This window comes from Aquarana catesbeiana, linkage group LG06, assembly GCF_042186555.1.
Source record: "Aquarana catesbeiana isolate 2022-GZ linkage group LG06, ASM4218655v1, whole genome shotgun sequence".
Classification (NCBI taxonomy): Eukaryota; Metazoa; Chordata; class Amphibia; order Anura; family Ranidae; genus Aquarana; species Aquarana catesbeiana.
Window position 1 is genome coordinate 317,316,372 of NC_133329.1, and position 15,883 is coordinate 317,332,254.

The following is a 15,883-nucleotide window of genomic DNA, read 5'->3' on the forward strand; positions in this document are numbered from 1 at the left end:
AGAACCCTCCGCAAAATGATTAGCTCACTTCCTGTCTGTCCACCGTCATCATACAGAGGCACTAGTGAGTCTTGGGATAATCTTAAGAATTTAGGATAATTTTTTTTCTGGCAATATTAAAAGGGGCTTATGGGCCATATGCTAATATTTACCTCCTAACTCTCAACTGCCATGTTTTCTTACATCCTACATTTCTCTTTTTTCCTGGTACCTCTCTATTAGACCTGGGCCTTAGGCAACTAGCCCTCCTGACTTAACCATCAGGTCAAATATTCAGTTGGCCAATGAAGCTCTGGACTTACAAGCCTCCTAATTTGGCATGGGTTACCTGTGGACTGTCCCATCAAGTTTTGAGCTTCTTCAGAGGAATGTAAGGGCAGCTTTTCTCCTAAGGAGAAAGAAAACATATATTTAACTTCCTTGCCCTTTAGAAGATCAACATGTTTTACATTGTCTAAATAAGCCCAAAATCTGATGAGACAATGTATTCTGTTTATCACTACTTAGTAATATTAACTATGTTTATCCAAGAAGCAACAGTACAAATAGTTTAGAGCCTAGCCACGTGATATGATGTGCCAGCAGATGAAGCTATGAGAGCAATAATAACTGTATTTTTTAAAACAGAAAATTAATGCATAAGAAGTATAAATGAACAAAACGTGAAATGCCTGAGACGTGAGAAGAGAAAAAGAAGGAAGACTCTAGAACGGGAAAGTTGGGTACGTACCAGGGAAAGCAGGGGTGGTCTGTCCGAGGGGAGTAAAGGGGGTTTGCTGCATGGCCAACTGGTGGAGCTTGGTCAACTGCTGAGGGGTAGGAGGGACATTAGAACTAAGAAGGTTATTGTTAGAGAGTACAAGAAGTCACAGGCACAAGAAAACAGTCAAATAATAAAATAAAACAAAACAAAGCACCAGGGAGCCATGGGATACATACACAATCCAGGTGAGCGAGAACTTGGCTTAAAATCTTCAGAATATGTAATGCAGATATCTCATGCTAATCCATAATCACACCTCCTTCTAATAAGTGCTTGTTGTCTTATTGACATCTAAGTATCCATGCAAATCCATGTATGTATATATTGTAATGATTTTTGAGCTCATAGTAGTCACCAGTGTAATCAAAACACATAGGGTGCCATTAAATAAAAATAAGACCTATCTATCCTAAACATCCACTAAAGAATATTGCAGCATTTATCTTCCTTAACTTATATCAACTACCAACTAGAAAAATCTACAAATCATCTACTTAGTGTATAGGAGGTCATATCTACATGCTTACAGATTTTTTTCTTTGTTTTTCTATAGAGTTTTAGGGACAGCTGTTTTACAAAGATAAGAACCAGATGGTGAAAGCAACTTGTTGTGTCCTGTCACTTAGATTATTGAATGTAATAAGAAATATAAGCTTTAAAGACCATAATGGTGGCAGCAACGATGATGGAGATACCTAAAGCTATGGATCTCAGCAGTAGGATGGCATGTTCATCTCCTGAGTTTTAGGGACAGGTGTTTTACAAAGATAAGAACCAGACAGTAAAGACAGCTTATTGCTTCTCCACCTATATTATTGAATGTATAAAACGTATATGCTTTAACGACTATAAAAAGTAATGATGACAGCAAAGATGATGGAAACACGATACCTAAATTTGTGGATCTCAGCAGTAGGATGGTATGGGGTTCATCTGGCGCTTTGTGAACTTCAGAATGTTAACAGGTGTGTTCTTTTTAATCCGATGAAAATTGTGGTGTAAAAATTTAAACTTTTATAGTCTGTTATTTGAAAACAGGTATAAAATAGAATCCAGTGTAGTACAAACTGGTCGTATCTATTAACTCCTACAATTTCAGTCTCTGATGACAATATTGGCAATACTATAAATATACCTGTGTTTGATTCTAATGTTAAAGAGGGAGTCCTGCGAAAAAATTTTTTTTTAAAAGTCAGCAGCTGCAAATACTGCAGCTGCTGACTTTTAAAATAAGGACACTCACCTGTACCCAGGGTCCAGCGATGTCGGCACCCAAGACCAAACCGTCCCTCGTCCTCGGGTGCTGCCGCCACCATTCTCTGTAAGGTAATCAGGAAGTGAAGCGCTGCGGCTTCACTTCTGCTGTCAGAATACAATAGAGCAGCAGGAGAGATCCCTGCATCAACATCATTTTTGTTGATACAGAAATCTGTGATTTTTTGTTTTGTTTTGTTTAAACCCGCTGTTTGAATGGAAAAAAAAACTGTGTAAAAAAATGATTATACCTTGCTTTTCTGTAAAGCCTAGTACACACCACTAGTTTTTTTTTCGCTCAATTTAGAGGGTTGAATAAAAAAACTGGCAACTCGGGTCAGAGCCTCTGTACTAATAATCCGATGTTAGTAAAGCGATATCCCCTTCCATGCTCTTGTGTTCTGACAGGGTGATTACCCCCCCCCCCCCCCCCCCAGAACACTCTGGTCTTCAATCTCAGCCATTGGCTGAGAGCACTGATCGGGACGGGAGCTGGTCGGCAGACTTTTTTCGGCCATGAGCCTTCGGCAGAGGCCAGCCGAATGGGCGGCTTCTGTCCGACTAGCTGCCATGTGCACGGGCCGAGTGCCGGCCGACATTCGGCCCGTGTGCACTAGGCTTTAGAAGGTTGCAGTAAAGTGCTTACTAATTAGATTTATTTCCTAGCCACTTCGAAACCAGGCACTTACACCCCCTTTCTGCTCAAGCCAATTTTCAGCTTTCAGCGCTGTCGCACTTTGAATGACAATTGCACGGTCATGCTACACTGTACCCAAACTATTTTTTTATCATTTTGTTCCCACAAATAGAGCTTTCTTTTGGTGGTATTTGATCACTGCTGGGGTTTTTATTTTTGTGCAACAAATAAAAAAGTCCGAACATTTTGAAAAAAGGTTTTCTTTGTTTCTGTTATAACATTTTGTAAATAAGTAAGTTTTCTCCTTCACTGACGGGCACTGATGAGGCTGCACTGACGGGCACTGATAAGGTGACACTGATGGGCAATGATGAGGTGGCACCAATGAGGTGGCACTGATGAGGTGGCATTGATGGGCACTGATGATGGGCTTGGATAGGCGTCACTGATGGGCACTGATAGGCGGCACTGATAGGTGGCACTGGTATGCAGCATTTATGGACATTGATAGGCGGCACTGATGGGCACTCATAGGCGGTACTGATGGGCACACATAGGCGGCACTGATGGGCAATGAGAGGCTGCACAGATGGGTACTTATGGGTGGCACTGATAGGTGGCATGGATGGGCACTGATGGGCACTGATAGGTGGCATGGATGGGCACTGTTAGGTGGGAATTAATGGGCATGGATGGGCACTGATAGGTGGCACTGATGGACACTGATGGGTGGCACTAATGGACACTGATAGATGGCACTGATAGACATCACTGATAGGGAGACATCTGGCAGGCATTGGTAATGGGCACTGACTGGCACCATTTGTAGGCACCGATTGGCATATTTTGGGCACTGACTGTCATCCCTGGTGGCCATGGGTGGCAAACCTGGTCATTCAACCATTGTGTGCCATCCCTGGTGGTCCTGGTGGCATCCCTCATGGTCCAGTGTGGGCATCCGCAGGGGTGCAGACCCCCTCTGTCAGACGCGAGTGAGGAAAAGCCAATACACAGCTTTTCCTATTTACACTGTGATCAGCCGTGATTGGACATGGCTGATCATGAGCTAAAGAACCTCTGTGAGAGGCTCTTTACCAAGAATGGTGTAGCGGTGTGTCAAACTGACACGCCGCACTGCGCACCGGCAGTTATCCTGAAAGACGCCATGTAACGTCCATTTAGGATAACTGAGCCACCGGTGGGAAGTGACTAGGGTTAACATAAATGTACAATGGGCAGTCCATAGCAACCAAGAAATCATCTCTCATAAGCCAAAAGTTGATGAAAGATGAAGTCAGATCAGTTGATTTGAATTATTGCAGTTTGTTCATCATTTCTTTTTAACCATCCTTAATAACCATGCTTTCAGTATGTTGACATGTCTTGTATTTGCTGACTGAACCCTCTGAATTGTATATTTTGTCATGTTTTAAGTGAATAAACATATTTCAAACTCTGTAAAGGTCTGTATACTGATCTATAACATATAATAGCACTCACTCTTTGTTTTAGTTAAAATGTTGAGCCGATATCGCCTTCAAGATCTGTACACTGCTAAAGCTTTCCCTGGAGAACTCAGCATTCATCCTACATTAAACAGAATTTAGCCAAACTTAAACAGAACATTAGTACAAGTTTGGCATTTGTGTATACGATCCCAAGCATGTTTCTAGAAACTACAAAGTATAAAGCTAGACAAACAGAACTGATAAAGCCAAGTCCTCCTTCCATTGTGACACAGATCCCATGGCTGCCCACGGTGTAAAGATACAGAGCTCCCATCTCAGACACATTAATATTATGGTCTAATATTAATAATCAGTAACACCAGCATGCTGGGGAAGAAAGTGTCAGGAAGAAGGAGGGGGTAGAAAATGAGAGATGAGAACTCACATCAGGGTGAGGGATTGCGTACTGTCCTTGGATGGAGTAGGCCTGAAACAGAAGGGCAAATAAGTGCATTTCAGCATGGCATGTCACATTTGGAAAAAAAAAGCTACAGGCAGAAATGGCAGAAGACTGGATATCTTGGTATATTCCACTCAATACCAATTCCCAAACCCTGTCCATAATGCTGTAAACAAGCATGTTTCCCATGGTTCCAAAAGAATAGAACATTTTAACCATTACTGCTACCTTCCTTGGAACAGATGTTACAAGTCAAGATTTTTCCTGCAGCTCCACCTGCAGGTAAGATCTAGTAACAGATCCAGATTTTTCAGACATAAGGGTTCTCTGTGAGCTCCATAATATCTTTGTTGGACAAAATTCGGACAAGTAAATATAAAGAAAAGTAGTAGAAGGACTGGATCTTGCTTCTATCAGATACAACAGGGAGGGCTCACAAGATTAAAATGTTTTATTATATTGGAAAAATACTTAAATACATGCAAGGCTAAAAGTTATATACTAAACACTATGTCTACATGTTCAGAACTTAAAGTTCATAAATGATAAGTGGGACCAACAAAAGAGTTTAATAATAAATTTATACAGGCAACTGCACCTAAAAAAAGTATTTTGTTGTATATCCAGCATTGACATCACCAGGACTAGCCAAACAAATCATTCTTATGAAGGCACTTTAAAAAATGCTCCCTATACATCCCTATATAAATGTATATTTTTCTGTCATCGAAATAAATATGTACTTGTGCTTTATTATACAGTATATTCATAATTCATAGTAACACAAAAGAAAAGCTATACAAGAGATGTATTTATTAAAATACATCAAACTAGAATCTGGATCATCTATTAAATTTCTTTAAAGTGGCACTTTATAAGCCCCCCCCAAAAAAAAAAAAAAAAAAAAAAAAAAAAATATCAGTATCTTTACCATACTTGAACTCACAGTGTTCTGTTTGGGCAAAGCTTCAGCACTTTCTGGGCACACAAAGGCTTGCCCACCTCCTCCTACCTTTGACATAGTACTGTTGCTCAGTAAGGTAGGCCGTCATAATTATAGGCCAGTAGAAAGGTATGGAGGTGGAAGGGGGTGGAAGCATCTGAGCTTTACCAGATCATAACCACCTGGCACAAGACAGAGAGCAAAGAGGGCTGCTGCTGAAAGCTGCTTTAGGTTTCTGCTTTTTTTATATCCATCAACAGCTTCTGTTTGTTAAAATAGCAGAATCACTTTAAGTCAAAAACCTTACCCTGTCTGTCTATTTTTTTCAATCATTTGGTTTTCTACAATAAAAAAAGACAAATTCAAAATATGTAAACCCTTTAAATGAAGATCTACTCACAGACTTAATTAATTTACAAAATTAGTATAATAAACTGCAGTGAAAGAGCAAGAGGGAGAAAGAGAGACACCCATGCCAAGGAATTTTTAATTGTCTACAGCCAGCTATGTCTAGAACCTCCACTGCTGCTATAGCACAATGCCAGGACCAAGACAAATCCTCAGCTTGCTGTCTGAATAACTCTTCTCTCGAGCACTGGTAAAAAGTGGATCTAATCACATTGACTAAATTAACTTACAGAATCAGTATCTGATCACAATTTCCAAAAGGGTTAGTCTTTACCTTATAATCATATTTGATACAAATTAAATTAGGCAAATCTCCTCTTTCAGTTAAAAATTAATGGCAACTACTTATGCCTAATATGACATGTTCCTACCATATGCTAGTGTCACCAACAATTATTATTACATTAAGGCTCCTTTCACACGGACGGATAATATTGTGCTTTTAGCTGCGTTTTCTACAGCAGCTAAACGCACACAATGCTTTCCTATGGCCCCATTCACACACTGCGTTTAGCTGCATTTTCATTACATGCGGTTTGGTGCGGATAGAAAAAATAGAATTGACTGCGTCCAGGAGCGATTTAGCACAGCTATCCGCACATAACCGCAGGTAATTGCAGTGCACTGTGTCAGCTGCGGATAGCAGCGCCGAGCTGGCTCGCTCATCGGGAAAGGAAAAATGTTTTTTCCTTTCCCAATGAGCATCAAGCACGGGGATCCGACTTGGATCCCCTCCAATGCCAGGCACTGTTTGGTATGAATGTTGAGGGGGAACTCCACGCCAAATTTTAAATAAAAAAACGGCATGGGTTCCCCTCTAAGAGCATACCAGGTCCTTCGGTCTGGTATGGTTTTTAAGGGGAAACTTTAAGCCGAAAAACGGCATGGGGGTCCCCCTCAAAATCCATACCAGACCCTTATCCGAGCACGCAGCCCGGTCTGTCAGGAAAGGGGGTGGGGACGAGCGAGCGCCCCCCCCCCCCCTCCTGAACCATACCAGGCCACATGTCCTCAACATGGGGGGGGTGAGTGCTTTGGGGAAGGGGGGCGCCCTGCCCTGGAAGGAAAATGACAACTGGTTTTTAAATTTTTTTACAAATAAATATCTAAAAAGTGTGACATGCATTTGTATTCAGCCCCCTTTACTCTGCTATCCCTAACTAACATCTAGTGGAACCAATTGCCTTAAAAAGTCACCTAAGTAGTAAATAGAGTCCACCTGTGTGTAATTTAACCACTTCAGCCCCGGAGGATCTTACCCCCTTCCTGACCAGAGCACTTTTTATAATTTGTCACTGCGTCGCTTTAACTGACAATTGCGTGGTCGTTCGACGCTGTAATTTGTCTCTTTTTTTTCCCACAAATAGAGCTTTCTTCTGGTGGTATTTGATCACCTCTGCGGTTTTTATTTTTTGTGCTATAAACAAAAAAAGAGCGACAATTTTGAACAAAAAATAATATTTTTTACATTTTGCTATAATAAATATCCCCAAAATTAAAAAAAACAAACAAATTTCTTCATCAGTTTAGGCCAATATATATTCTTCTACATATTTTTGGTGAAAAAAATTGCAATAATCGTATATTGATTGGTTTGCGCAAAAGTTATAGCATCTACAAACTATGTGAAAGATTTATGGCATTTTTATGGCATTTTTATTATTTTATTTTTTTAACTAGTAATGGCGGTGATCTGCGATTTTTAGAGGTACTGCGACATTGCGCCGGACAGATCGGACACTTTTGACACTTTTTTGGGACCATTGACAATTATACAGCGATCAGTGCTATAAATATGCATTGATTACTGTGTAAATGTGACAGGTAGGGAAGGGGTTAAGAATAGGGGGCGATCAAGGGGTTAACTGTGTGTTCCCTCAGTGTGTTCTAACTGTGTAAGGGATGGGAGTGACTAGGAGAGGAGACATATCGTTTTTCCTACTTAGGAACAAAACGATATGTTCCCTCTTCCCTAAAAGCACAGGGATTTGTGTGTTGCAATCATGCGTGGCTGGTGTAGATGATGCTCGCTGGCTACGCGCATTGGGTCCCCCTCTGGTAGCCGAAAAGCGGAAAGAAGTACCCGTACGGGGTTTCACCCAGGGGAGCCATTCTGCCGCAGTATATCTGCATGAGACGGTTAATCTCACTATAAATGCAGCTGTTCTGTGAAGCCCTCAGAGGTTTGTTAGAGGACCTTAGTGAAAAAACAGCATCATGAAGGCCAAGAAACACACCAGACAGGTCAGGCATAAAGTTGTGAAGAAGTTTAAAGCAGGGTTAGGTTATAAAAAAATATCCCAAGCTTTGAACATCTCACGGAGCACTGTTCAATCCATCATTTGAAATTGGAAAGAGTATGGTACAATTGCAAACCCCTCAAGACATGGCTGTCCTCCTAAACTGATAGGCCGGACAAGGAGAGCATTAATTAGAGAAGCAGCCAAGAGGCCCAAGGTAACTCTGGAGGAGCTGCATAAATCCACAGCTATGGAAAAGTGGCAAGAAGAAAGCCATTGTTGAAAGAAAGCCATAAGTAGTCCCATTTGCAGTTATCGAGAAGCCATGTGGGGGATACAGAAAACATGTGGAAGAAGGTGCTCTGGTCATTTGAGACCAAAATTGAACTTTTCTGCCTAAAAGCAAAACACTCTGTGTGGCAGAAAACAAACACTGCACATCACCCTGAACACACCATTCCAATTGTAAAACATGGTGGTGGCAGCATCATGTTGTGGGGATGCTTTTTTCAGCAGGGACAGGGAAGCTGGTCAGAGTTATTGGGAAGATGGATGGAGCCAAATAAAGGGCAATCTTAGAAGAAAACCTGTTAGAGTCTGCAAAAGACTTGAGACTGGGGCGGAGGTTCACCTTCCAGTAGGACAGCGACCCTAAACATACAGCCAGAGCTACAATGGAATGGTTTAGCTCAAAGCATATTCATTTGTTAGAATGACCCAGTCAAAGTCCAGACCTGAATCCAATTGGGAATCTGTGTTAAGACTTGAAAAATGCTGTTCGCAGACGCTCTTCCTCCAATCTGACAGAGCTTGAGCTATTTTGCAAAGAAGAATGGGCAGAAATTTCACTGTCTAGATGTGCAAAGCTGGTAGAATCACCCAAAAAGACTGGCAGCTGTAATTGCAGCGAAAGGTGGTTCTATAAAATGTTGACTCAGGGGGGCTGAATACAAATGCATGCCACACTATTCATATATTTATTTGGAAAAAAATTTGGAAAACCAGTTATCATTTTCCTTCCACTTCACAATTATTTGCCACTTTGTGTTGGTCTATCACATAAAATCCCAATGAAATACACTTACATTTTTGGTGGTAACATGACACTGCACCTAAGGCACTGCACATAAAATCTGGGATACTTGGTGTGAAGCTGCTCTCACACTGACTTTGCAATGAACTGCCATGAACCATACCCTAAGCCTAAGACAATCTTTCTCAACCTTTTTAACATGGAAGAACCCTCGAAATACCTGCTAATAACTACTATATCTAGCTCATGGTGCATTAGTGTAATAGTTAAAAGGAAGAATCATCCTTACATTTAGGTTGGGTTCACATTGCTGCGATGTCAGACATTGCATGTGATTCGCACCGCACTGCTGCGCAAATCACATGCGAAGTCTGTGCAATGCAAATTCAGCCATACAGATTGTATAGCTGAATTCGCATTGCATTCAGACCAAAGTCACGCAGGACACTTTTTTTGGTCCGCGCCAGATTCGGTTTGCATGGGTGTTCACACCCATACGATCCTATTCCTGTCTGAATTGACAATTCACACTGCAATATGCAAACCAATCTGGGGGTGTCATTAACTTTGTATTGACACCTGCAGTGGTTCACATAGGGCAGTGTGAACTGCCTGCGAGTTGTATGTGATGCGGAAACCCGTACTGGATTCGCATGGGTTCTCGCATCGCAGCAGTGTGAACCGAGCCTTAGGGTCAGTAGGAAGGATCCCCCCTCACAGATAGTTAAAAAAAGATCACTGTTCTCAGTAGTTAGTCATATGAGAGGCAGAGATGGCTCATTGCTGAACGAACCCACAGCAAACTCTAGAGGATCCCCAGGGTTTCATAGAACCCTGGTTGAGAAAGACTGCCCAAAGACATTTATAGTCTGTTATTAATGGACCTTTATAGTCATTTAAAGCTGAACTTCAAGATAAGCAATTATTGTGTCTAAACACAAGGAGCATTTGTATTCCTTCTTGAATCTTGGTGAATTTTGTGTATTTATTTCAGACCTGTGCAGTAATCCAATGTGGAACTTTCCCTCTGTGCAGGAGCTTTCTGTAATAATGACCAGTCATTGCTGCTCTGTCCTTGTACAAAGTGACTGGTCTTGTCTCTGCCCCTCCTGTAGTTTTCTGCAGGCAGCCTGTAGTTGTTGGAGGCTGCTGCAGCCTAAACATATGTTTATATTCCTTTTTTTAATACTGTTACTCATTCTTGTATATTTTTTTATTTACACTGTAGCACAAGTTAAACATATGTATTTATGGTTTAGAGCAGGGGTCTCCAAACTGTGGCCCGAGGGCCAGATGTGGCCCTTTGCTAGCCTTCATCTGGCCCTTGGGGCACTATTGCTCCCAATGATATGAGGTAATTTCCTCCCAATGACACCAATAATGGGGCACAATTTCTTCCACTAATACCAATAATGGAGCCTTATCCCCCTTCCTACTAACCACCAACACTGAGGCCGTGTTTATTCTCACCGATGCCTGCCCCAGGGGCATTTTCTACCCCCACTGGTCAGAATCTGGCCCCCCTAAAGTCTGAAGGACAGTAAACTGGCCCTTTGCTTGAAAAGTTTGCAGACCCCTGGTTTAGAGAGAGAATAACACAGATAGAAATGCCAAGGAATTCTTAATTGTCTACTGCCAGCCAGGTCTAGAATCTTCATTGCTTCTACAACACAATCACAAGACCCCATCCAGTCCCTAGCTTGCTGATTGGGTAATGAAGATGAAGAAGCACTTTGATGAAGTCATCCATCTGTTTAAATGGCTCCTAACACTAGCAACTCATCTCCGAGTACTGGTAAATAGTGGATTACAGAAGGCTGCTTTTAGTACAGTTCAATTACATCATATATCATAAGGTTAGGGTTTACCAATTAATATATGGATGCATTATCAGTGTCCATCTGGAATTCAAGTTTTACTTTTGACCACCACTGATATTAAAAGTACAGTCTAAAAAATATATATAGTTAACAACCTTGCTCAATCCATCTGTAGAAAATAACATGGACCTAGTTAGAAGTAAAAAGTTTTCGATTTTGACCTAGTGCCATTGGTTCCCAAGCCGCAGTAGCAGTTCACAGAATGATTGTATTTGGTGCCTGAATTTGTTCATTTGTATATTGTGCAGTATTGTATACTGACATTTATTTTGTTGGTCACCACAAAAACCACAGTCACAAACACAAATACCATTGGACTAACTCCTCAAACTTTTTTTATGGAGTACATGTCACTGTCATCACACTTCTAAGCACCTATCGCTAGCTGCATGCTAGACATCAATTATAATGAAAAAAAAAGTAATTAAGATAACTCCCATCCGTCCCTCAAATACATTTTTAAGCAAGATGTTCCACTTCATTACCCCTCCCCTTCATGCATAGGATGAGGGACCATTAGCTCTGAATAACACTGCCGGCCTGTGATTTCAGCAAACTCAATTGGTCATGAAGCTTTTATGCGACTATGAGTTGTATCTGAATAACATTCTATAATTCAGTGTATTCAGATCAACAGTACAAACAGTAATGTGTTGTCTGAGTAGATACTACCTTGTGTGCAAAACAGATTTCCAGAACAGAACTCCAGCAACCTGTACAGGAAGTAATATGGTGACTATCACTAATGATCTCTTTCTGAAATACTAGCTGCCTAGCTGTCTCCGTCTTCAGTTCTAAACTGATCTGGAACAAACATGCACATCGGAAAAAAGGAAGGACGCCAAATCTGCATACTTATTTTAGGCCAGTGACAGAGAGATTGCTGATACCATCATTATGACAGCCAAGCCAACAGTGGCAGAATAACCATTTATACTTAAAAAAAAACATCCTTTTTTGAAGAACCCCTCAAAGATATTCATGGATACAAGATAATATACAGATCTTCAGAATCATCTGAATATCAAGACATGTATACATATTCTGATCCTCAGAACCACAGTGATGTGATCCTGGGACAGCCAATGAAGATGGCCAAAACCCGGCACACAGGAGAAGATGCCGATGCCGGCAAGGGAGCTCTGGGAAGGTGAGTATTCTCCTTTTTCACTTCAAAGTGGTGCAGCAATAACTATGACCACAAAAACAGTAGATTATCTTCAAGCATATAGTATTTAAAAATACTCCATCATGAGAGAAGCATGGGGCTATCATTGCAGGCCTCTATTTAAAAATGCAAGATGCCAGGCAGTGTCTGACTTCTGTATGCTTTCGTCACAGTCCTGGAAAAAGCATGCTGTAAATGGGTGTTAGAACTCCTTATTTCTGTAACTAACTAACTGCCAGTTAACTAACATTTTCAAAGCAATGTTCAGTAATGTCAGCCTTCATTATTTTCTCATGATAGTGTCCTTTTATTGCAGCAGGTTTAAAGGTAATGGCAAAGAGATCAGACACCACATCCCAGTTTAACATATGAAAAAGGGAAGGAGGAACAAGCCACTGGACTTTAAAGGTGCCAAAAGAATAAATTGATTACAATTTATAAAGTTCAATAAGTTTTATTACAACAATAAAAAGTTGATAAAAGATTCCTTGTTATATCATTTGTTCAATTCATAAGCAAATACAGACACTAGTGCTCTACATGTTTCGCTTCAAAAGAGCTTCTTCAGGAGACTTAAGAGTGCTGTATGAATTAAATGCTATAAATGACAGAGAAACATAGGAATAATTACATAAAGTTTTGGACAGAGTTTTACCTCTATCAATGTATTGGTATACATAAGTACACACATTTGGTTTTATTTATAGATATATTATTAGCAAAAGACAATTTTAAATAATATGTGAATTGAGATAAAGATGGCATGCAATGATGAGTTTCTTGCAGATGGCTTATGGAACAATGTAGACCCAAGACTGCCATCCTGATTAATCAGTATTCGAACATCCAAAAAAATTCAATTTTTGCTGGTGGTATTCCATAGTAAACTTTAGATTGGATTGATTATCTTTTTTCCGCAAAATACCAATATGGCGTCGCTATATTGACGATATTTTCTTTATTTGGACGGGCACCCAAGACGAGTTCATTATCCTTTTTGAAAGATTAAAATATAATCAATACAATGTGAAGTGATATCCTGGAGGGTCTTGGTTTCCTGTTCAAGGATACTCAGCAGCATTTTTTCATCTTTGCTATCCCTCCATCATCAACATTGGGTTACCCTTCACTTGAAAGAAGAGGGGGATAAATAAATTGATCCTATTGTACAAATGAAAGTGAGGTAAATATTACCCATACGTCCTTGACAATTAATAGGGAAAATCTTTTTTTCTCATATACATATATATCTTTCCTATAGGAAATAGGAAAAGGAGAAGAAATATCTGTTTCCCCCCTGTGGTCACACAATATCCATTGATAGGGCAACTATTAAAATCATTTAGGACTTCCATGCTTTTTTTGATTAACCCAGTTCCAAGTGTATCCGGTAGGTACATCTTTATCTCAATTCACATATTATTTAAAATTGTCTTTTGCTAATAATATCTAGAAATAAAACCAAATATGTGTACTTATGTATACCAATATATTGATAGATGTAAAACTCTGTCCAAAACTTTATGTAATTATTCCTATGTTTCTCTGTCATTTATAGCATTTAATTCATACAGCACTCTTGAGTCTCCTGAAGAAGCTCTTTTGAAGCGAAACATGTAGAGCGCTAGTGTCTGTATTTGCTTATGAATTGAACAAATGATATAACAAGGAATCTTTCATCAACTTTTTATTGTTGTAATAAAATGTATTGAATTTTATTAATTGTAATCAATTTATTCTTTTGGCACCTTTAAAGTCCAGTGGCTTGTTCTCCTTTCCTTTTTTCATCTTTTATTGCAGCACTTTAAACATTCCCTCCAATAGGACATACTAATGCAACAATTGTGGGCTTAAATCATGTAGACACATATCTCTTTACACCTGCAACAGTGATCTCTCAAGCAATATTATTACATATTATAATATTCCTTTAGCTGCCACTTTAGCATGCTTTAAGCTCTATGGCAGATTGATTAACCAGGCCCTGCTATTCATTATCTGTAAGGGTACTAATGGATGGACATTTATTGTTTTGCTTGTTAGGGAAAAACTCTTTGCAGATGGAAAGAAAAACAAAAGCTCCTTGGTCATAAGAGTTGCTGTTTAGGTTGTTGACATTTTTTTAATTCATGCAAAACTGAACAGACAATGCACCATTTCCATTTAAAATTCCCTAAAGTGGTAGTAAACCCTTATATATACCCACTAAAGTGACTAGCCTCAGGCGATACACTGAGATGAAGCAAATCCTCGTACATAGGTTGTACCTGTTTACCTCCCTTCCCTTCTAAAACACACAGATCAAAGGCCATTTCTCAGCTGCAGGCAGGGGACAGGGATCTGAGATTGCACACTGCACACCACAGAGAGGAGAGATAGGTGTAATCTATCTGAGTTTAGGTAAAAGACACCCCCTTCTCTACACAGTACTTTAAGGAAAAATACACAGCTGAGGCTGTCAATCACCTTCTGTGTGCTGGAGGGGGGGGCAAGCTATCTCCCAAGATTCTGTAGTATCAGGATAACCTGTCAGAAGTGACTAATGCAAATAGCAGAGGGAAGAGCGAGGAGACAGAAATCACACTAGGTGCTTTTGATTGAGGCAAGTAGACACTATAGAGGAATATGCTCTGTTCATTTTTCTGAGGTTTACACCCACTTTAAAGCTTTTCATTGTGTACATAAGTATAGTAAGAGCACCAGGCCAGCAGTGTTTCATGGCTTATGTTCCAATCTGATGAGTGATCACTTGTAGGATGAGAGAACATGCAAGAAAATCTTTGTAAAACTAACGGGCAGAGGCTGGTGCTGCAGCAATAGGCTGAGGTTGGCAGTGGAGGCACCCAGCGGGTCCGCTCTTACCTGACCACCTGCAAAAATGACAGGGGCGGAGGCGGGTTTTGGACGGTAAGGGATTGTGGCACCTTTTGGTGGGGACTAGGAAAAGGGATAGGAGAGGGAGAGATAATATTAGAGTACCCGCCCAGAATCAGACAACAATCACCACATGTTAACAAAGCTCTAATGGAAGAAAGCAAGACACTTAGAATAAATGTGTGCTATGGAGATAATATCAGTGCTATGGTTAACTGATGAGTAATGGCTACAGGGATAAAAGCCATTAGCTGGGAAAAAAAGACACAGCTTATGCACATCGACGAACACTGATTCTTTCTTAGCAAACCTACCACAGTTATCTTTTAAATGTGTCTGCTTTTCTTATGGTTGAACCTATTAACTTTCAGTTACAAAGGATAAATGCATTGTCGGCTATTATTGTTTAGCCTATGTTACAGCTAATGTAATCTCAAAAGATATTTCTATTGATTTAAGTTCATGAGTAGGACTAAGTGGAGTTGATTTACTATAGGAGTAAAACATTTTAACATTGCAAAGTCAATGTTTACAACACTCATTGGATAAGATTAAGCTGTATTTAATTCAGTCATCAAATCACAAGCAAGAAAATATGGACAGACACTTTGCAAAGTCAACATGTTCTTCTCCTTTAGTAAATGAACTCCACTGGGTCTAGAGATAAACATTACATTGTGTATATTTTATTGGTCAAAGGTGATTTACAAACACAGTGTTTTCACTGGGGTTGATTAGTAAAAAGAGAATGGTGACTTTGCGAATGTTTATTTGT

At 40.1% G+C, this 15,883-nt stretch overlaps 1 protein-coding gene across 8 annotated transcripts in view; it reads right to left on the reverse strand.

The window, feature by feature from the left end:
- The window catches only part of PCBP3 (poly(rC) binding protein 3), a 136,542-nt gene that overhangs the window by 34,794 nt on the left and 85,865 nt on the right, over positions 1-15,883 (reverse strand). For 2 of the 8 annotated variants that reach the window (XM_073633716.1, XM_073633714.1), the window contains exons 8-11: positions 15,028-15,171; positions 4,548-4,589; positions 731-809; positions 329-388 (exon numbers count right to left, since the gene is read on the reverse strand). In XM_073633716.1, the coding sequence (XP_073489817.1) occupies positions 329-388; positions 731-809; positions 4,548-4,589; positions 15,028-15,171 (325 nt within the window). The remainder of the gene's footprint in view (positions 1-328; positions 389-730; positions 810-4,547; positions 4,590-15,027; positions 15,172-15,883) is intronic. The other 6 variants (XM_073633719.1, XM_073633717.1, XM_073633715.1 and 3 more) reach the window with 5 other exon arrangements.